Source organism: Pygocentrus nattereri, chromosome 3 (genome assembly GCF_015220715.1).
Source record: "Pygocentrus nattereri isolate fPygNat1 chromosome 3, fPygNat1.pri, whole genome shotgun sequence".
Lineage (NCBI taxonomy): Eukaryota > Metazoa > Chordata > Actinopteri > Characiformes > Serrasalmidae > Pygocentrus > Pygocentrus nattereri.
This window is the reverse complement of record NC_051213.1, coordinates 47,146,252-47,153,365: the sequence shown is the minus strand read 5'-3', so window position 1 is coordinate 47,153,365 and position 7,114 is coordinate 47,146,252. Positions and strand designations below refer to the sequence as shown.

Below are 7,114 nucleotides of genomic sequence, written 5' to 3'. Positions count from 1 at the left end.
GTGTCTTCTCCGGAACTGTGGCTGGAGGGACCCTATTGTGCTGGTTCCTTGCGGCAAGTCACCTGACTTCTTCAGTGGCAGCCAGTCATTTATAGGCCCCTCCACACATGCTGGTGTTGTCGTCCATAACATTGGTGCTAAATCACTTGTTTTAGGGAAGATTCAGCAATCTGGCCAATGCTGTGGGCTTCAGGGTGCTTCATTTGATTTGTAATATAGATAGGTAGAATGTTTGTAGGCCATTCTCAAATTTCCATGTTTGTTAACGTAAATAAAAGTAAACTGTAGCATAGAAAGGGTACCGGTTGTGCTGTAAACAATGGCGGATACTGCCAGGGTTCAGTGCTGTGTTCCTAAATGCACCAATAACTCAACCAAACAGCCTCACCGAATGTGAGTTGTACAGCAGGATAGATTTACCCACATTTGTGATTAAAATGCTCCAAGATAATTGCTTATTCAGTGGCATATTTACAGTCCTGGAGATGGTCATCATAGAGGTTTGATTAAAAACCCCTGAGAAACCAGCCTCTTCTCCACTGTAGCTCAGCGATTAGTTTAACATTACTGTAATGTAGCTCAACACTGCTGTACTGTAGAGTCCACAGCGGCAGGCGAGCAGGTCATACAAAGTTAAACGATTTTCAGTTTTGCGTGACGCACTTTGAAGTCAAATTAGCCTTTTCACCCATATTAGAGGAACTAGCACACATGCCAACTGCCGTACTATGAACTGCGCTGAGGCCGAATGAGGAAAGGTAAAAGTCAGCGACTCTTCATTGCCTCTCTCTTAAATGGCACAGATGGAAGTTCGATAGTGTTCGATGTGACGACGTAGTGACTGAGAGAAACGTCTTTATATATAGTGTTTTTATCAGTTTTGGGGCGTTCCGATCGGGAGGCAGCTGTCTAAGTAGGCAGCATTCTGAGGCTTCTGAAGGTGCCTTATTTTATGCCTTATAAATCTGAAGGCAGCATCAAATGCGTCCTTTTCAGCAAAGTCTATCCCACAATACTGTTCATCTGCTCACAATTTGTATAAAGTATTTAACATATTTCTGTTTATAGATTCTACAGGGCTGCATGGTGGGTAGCGCTGTTGCCTCACAGCAAGAAGGGTCTGGGTTCGATTCCCCGGCCAGGCGACCACGGTCCTCTCTGTGTGGAGTTTGCATGTTCTCCCCGTGTCTGCATGGGTTTCCTCCCACAGCCCAAGGACATGCAGTCAAGCCATTTGGACATGCTAAATTGCCCCTAGATGTGTATGTCTGTCTGTCTGCCCTGCGATGGACTGGCAACCTGTCCACAGTGCATCCTGCTTTCTGCCTGATGACTGCTGGGATAGGCTCCAGCACTGGACCATGACCCTGAGGGAGAAGCACCTTAGAAAATGTGTGTGTGTGTGTGTTTATAGATCTCTAGAAATTGTTCCTGTGTTGAAATTCTGGCAGTTTGCTTAGGTGGTCTAAGGTCTAAGGCGAATTGACAGCCTGAATACTTATTTTTGCCTGCTCTGCTCGTCTTGTATTGCTGTGCTTATCACAGTCACATCAGTGTGAGGTGAACCAGAGCTGTCCTTTTACACTGGCTGTGTTTACATGCAAAGATTTTTGCCAATCCAATTGAATACATTGTGATTACAAATTCAGACTGAGGTGTTTATGCTCACTGTATTCAACAATCCAATGGAAAATCTTTGTTTACATGCTCACCACAAGTAATGGTGAACATGTGTGGAGAGCCACTTAGGGTAAACGTTACCGAGCATCATGTGAGGTCCAGTCAGAGTGAGATGAGCAGCAGTGAGCAGTGATTGTGTTTTTGTTTTACCCAATTTCCTCCCCAACTTGGTCGTTTCCAATTCCACCCGCTAGTTAGGACTCGCCTTCCCCGAATCACATGATACTACCAATGCCAGGAGGTTGAAGGCAGCACAGACCTCCTCCGAGACACGTGAAACCAGCCACCGCTTCTTTTTGAACTGCCACTCACGCAACGTCATTGGACGGCCAAAAGCGCTTGGAGCAAAGTACCAACCGCCAAATCTGTTACATCAGCTAACAGACTCCTGCACTGACCAGCATCGTGTTGAGTAATGGGGGCATTCTACCCACCCAGAGAGAGAGAGAGGCCAATTGTGCTCTCTTGGAATCCTGGCTACGGACAGCTGTAGCATCACCAAGGATCGAACTCACGACTTTCTGATGAGAGGACCAACACTTAGACGGTTGCGCCACTCGGGAGCCCAGTGCTTTAAAGACTTAAAATGATGTCAGACTCAGGAAAATGTCCTTCACGTGTCCTTATTAAAGAAGGCCGAGAGGAAGACGTCGTGTTCTGAAACACATAAACTGGACGTCCGTCCCACCACCGTCTTTTAAAGATCAGAGCGTAAATTTTATCTCCTCTGCAGACCAGTTTCTGCTCCACCATGTTGAACGTTATAAAGATTTTATCACATGTCTGTGGTTAGATATGCTTGTGTTTCCTCTCTCTCTCTCTCTCTCTCTCTCTCTCTCTCTCTCTCTCGCTCTCTCTCTCTCTCTCTCTCTCTCTCTCTGCTCTCAGTCTGTCTCTTTGCATTGAACCAACCAGACAGGCACAGCTTGATTGCACACTCGGACTGATTACACGCCCACATGTAAGTTTTTAATTCTTTTTTAGAATTAAAATGTTGTAGAGCTGTTTAGTCATCACTGTTTTAGTTTACATTCACATTCATATTACATTACAATCTCTCTCTTTTCAGTACTTGAAGATTCACTGTTCTACTAATACAGCATACTAATAATATACCGTTCTATTATTAATGCATAAGTCATTTTAATGAGTTATGAATGAAAATAAATGTCAATCTCATTGTTTTACTTGTTCATGGTATAAGTATTATTTCCTATCATGAATTGTGATGCAAGCATTAACGAATTTTAGATTAAGCAATACAAATTAATAGACTTTAAGCAATATTGATATTTCAACCCCACGACCCAGAAGGATAAGACTGATGGATGGGTGATATTTCAATGAAATCGGTGCAAATCTGTTTCACTTGCGTTTGGAGAGAAAAAATGGAGCTTAAAACAAAACCTAGCGTTAAGTACTTTCACTTATCCAAATTACTTCCACAGTGGATTTATTTTTTAATTTCAGTTTTCATTTCAAATAATTCAGCCCAGTTTTTGTTTGTTTTCTAAAATGTAGGCAAAGAAAAATGAATAAATGGCACATTATGTTTTCCCATGATATGTAAGTTGAAACCTTGACTACTGACCAATAATTGAATTCACAACCATTTGTCACTGTACTTGCACACTGTGAAATTAGACCTCTGCATTTGACCCATCCCTGCAGTGAAACACCCACATACACACTAGTGAACAGACACACACTAGGGGGCAGTGATTTCACTTGCCCGGAGCAGTGGGCAGCCCTATCCACGGCGCCCAGGGAGCAACTGGGGGTTAGCTGCCTTGTTCAAGGGTACTTCAGTCATGGGCTGTCAGCCGAACCGGCAACCTTCCGGTCACAGGACTAATTCCCTAACCTCCAGCCCACGACTGCCCCTCCGGCCCACGACTGCCCCTCCAGCCCACGGCTGCCCCATGTAAAGGTCAAGTTTCATCTCTAAAGTAATCTAAGCTTCAAAATTAGCTGTTTTGACTGGAGCACTTCATTTAGGGAGACCGCCGAAAGGCCGGCTATGACGCTCAAACGACCACTAAACTCTACTACTCCTCAAGAAGACCTACACAGCAAACAATATCACATCACACAGCACACATGTGGGTGGTTAAGGATGGACTTCATTGTTTATTTACCTCTTTAATGTCCAGTCCAGCATTTTCTGCTCATTTTAATTCATCATTGATTGTAATTAAACATTATTTGCTTGTAAATCATTCATCCAGAAGAGCGTTTGTGAAACACGGATGTTTAACTCAGCAACATTGTAAATGAGGGTCACCCTCAATGTTTGTAAATGGTTACATAATGGTTGATTGATTGATCAATCGATCGATTTATTAAACAAGAGGGTCTGGCTCACAATCTGTTCTAGTCCATCCCACAGGTGTTGGATGGGGTTGAGGTCAGGCTTCTGTGAGGGCCAGTCAAGTTCTTCCACACCCAGTCATGACTTTATGGACCTTGCTTTGTGCACTGGGGCTCAGTCATGCTGGAACAGAAAAGGCTCTTCCCCAAACTGTTCCAGGATGTTGGAAGCGTAGAATTGTTCAAAATGTCTTGGTGCTGAAGCACTAAGATTTCCCTTAACTGGAACCAAGGGTTCTACACCAAGTCCTGAAAAACAACCTCATATCATTATCCCTCCTCAGCCAAACTTTACAGCTGGCATAGTACAGTCAGGCAGGTGGTGTTCTCCTAGCATTCACCAAACCCAGACTCGGCCATCAGACTGACAGATAGAGAAGTACGATTCATCACTCCACAGAATATGTTTCCACTGTGAGTTCAGTGGCGGCGCATTACTCCACTCAATCTGAGGCTTCACCTGTAACTTTATTTGGTCTAACACTATGTGGCTGAGTTGCTGAGGTTCCTAAATGTTTCTGTCATTTCTTAATTTCTTTTTTTTGTCCTTCACACTGTGTGACTGTTTCATGATGAGTGGACATGATGAGCATGACTTTAACGTCCATTCATTTTTCCTTCTCTTGTAAAATGAACAGTTTGGAGAGACGAGGTTGAGCACTCATGGTTTTCTCTTTTTCTCTGTCAGAAAATGGATTCGGGTGGAAAGTTTACTTTGTATTCTGGAGATTTTAACCTTCTTGAAGAAAATTACACCTACTACGAATTGTATGATTATGAAGGTTCATGCTGTGGGATGTTGTGTGGTCAGGAAGCCAGCATGGCCTTTGAAGCCATCTTCATTCCCATCCTGTACTCCTTGGCGGTGGTAATTGGGCTCCTAGGTAATGTGCTGGTCCTGGTGGTCCTGTGGCAGAAGAAGAGGGCCTGGAGCATGCCAGACACTTTTGTTCTTCACTTGAGCGTGGCTGACATCCTGCTGCTGTTGACCATGCCCCTGTGGGCGGTGGAGGCTGTGAATGAGTGGATCTTCGGCATTGAGCTCTGCAAACTGGCCGGAGCGCTCTTTCAGGTAAGGGAGGGGCTACAGGACAGTGTTAAGAGAGAAAGCAGAGTGTAGTTTTGACAGTCTGACAATAATAACAGTGAAGAAATTATATCCAGCATGAATCTGCACTGTCTAAAAGTAATATCTGTAACTACAGCTCTAATAGTTTAATAGAGTCAGTTTTGCCTCATTAAAAACAAATTTTTCCCTCAAAATTACAGGTGAACTTCTACTGTGTCATTTTCCTGCTGGTGTGCATCAGCTTGGACCACTACTTGTCCATTGTCCACGCCGTGCAGATGTTCTCTCTCAAGAAGCCCTGGCTGATCCAGCTCAGCTGCATGGCCGTCTGGTTCTTCTCCTTGCTCCTCTCCATCCCTGACTGGGTCTACCTGGGTGCTACAGAGGACTCCAGACGGGGTAAAACTGAGTGTGTCCATTGGTACCCCTCTGATGGGTGGCGTTTAGCCTCCAGATTGCTCTACCACGTGGTGGGCTTTGTGATTCCGGCCTTGGTGCTGGTCTTCTGCTACACCCGCATCCTGCTGAAGCTGCAGAGAGGCTCTCAGAGCCTGCAGAAACAGCGGGCTGTGAGGGTCATCCTGGCTTTGGTGGTGGCCTTCTTCATATGCAAGACTCCCTACAATATCACCCTCATGGTGGACACCATCCATGGCAGCCCAAGTAATTACATCAGTGACATCTGTGACTCCACGACAGCTCTGGATATCGCCATGACTGCCACTTCCACTCTTGGCTACCTGCACTGCTGCATAAACTCAGTCCTCTACGCCCTGTTTGAAGTGAAGTTTCGGCGCCACCTGCAGGACATGGTCAGGCCTATCAGCTGCAGGCTGTCTCACAGAAGCTCAGCATAGTCCAGGTGTGTGGACACCTCTCATGTCAGCTTTCTGAGATGAATGCCAAAATCACAGTGGTGGGAACAAGTCAGCAAGTTGCAAATAACAAGTAAGTCTCAAGTCTTGATTCTCAAGTCCCAAATCATGTCCAAGTCAAGACATTTGAGTCTTCATTCAAGTCCTGATTAGGTACAGGCGAGGCTCAAGTCGAGTCCCAAGTCCTAATCTTTGAGTCTAGTCTAAATTCTTCAGCTAATTTAAGGTCGTTTCATCCCTGAACATCAAAAATGATGGTAACTGTAGCGCAGTCGTTTAATCACAACACGTTAGTAGTGTGTGGCTGTATATAAAGGAAAAGAGTGGTGAAAAGAATTTTCAAAAGATGTTTGAACAGATGTTTTTGAAAAGATATTTTGGTAGCACTTTATTTGGACGTTCCACTGCAGATTCTTTGTAAGTGTTCAATGTATATTTAAGTAACATTCAACTGAATAGCCATTAAATACCACTATATTCACTAAATACCAATTAATTTCAACTGACCTTGAAATTCAGTGTGAAAGAGTTTATTAAACCTGACCTGAAGCCCTAAACCTAATCCTCACCTTAACCTCAAGACAAAACCTACATCTACTCCTAACCCCAAACCTGAATGATAATGTTGTTGATAATCAACTGAGGATCGCCAGAAAGTTTGTTAGTGATTTAAGTAGCTGTAGAGCATCTACAGGAGACCATCCAAATAAAGTGTGACTGATATTTTTTGATCACTTTGGGAGCTCTGGGGGAAAAATGAGCTCATAAAACAAATAATTTTCGATGGCAACTGAAACCAAATCAACCGAGCTTATGATGGTGAAGGTCCAAAGGTCCTCTCCTCAAATCCCTCAGGGGAAATTGTGAAGTTGACAAGGGCTTGTTAAAATGAGTATTGAAACAGGTGGAACATAACAGCCCCCCCAAAGAGGGATGATGGGTGGGATGAATGTCAGTCTTTGACACTGAACCACAAACAAAAACTCCAAAATCAACAGCGCACAATCCTGGAAGACACAGAAGACTGAATGGAGGAACTGCAGTGAAGAGAAGAGCCTTCATTCCTACAGACTGGGAACGACATGCATTAAGGTGCTCACTGTGATCTGAGCGTCTTGAT

The 7,114-nt window shown here is 44.2% G+C and overlaps 1 protein-coding gene across 1 annotated transcript; it reads left to right on the top strand.

Moving 5' to 3' along the window:
* Positions 1-2,589: 2,589 nt before the first annotated feature.
* On the top strand, positions 2,590-6,580 carry LOC108432284 (C-X-C chemokine receptor type 3-like). The gene is made up of 3 exons (XM_017706018.2): positions 2,590-2,641; positions 4,739-5,122; positions 5,320-6,580. Exons 2-3 carry the CDS (start codon positions 4,742-4,744, stop codon positions 5,974-5,976), a joined length of 1,038 nt encoding a protein of 345 aa, XP_017561507.2. The 5' UTR covers positions 2,590-2,641; positions 4,739-4,741; the 3' UTR covers positions 5,977-6,580.
* Positions 6,581-7,114: the final 534 nt, after the last annotated feature.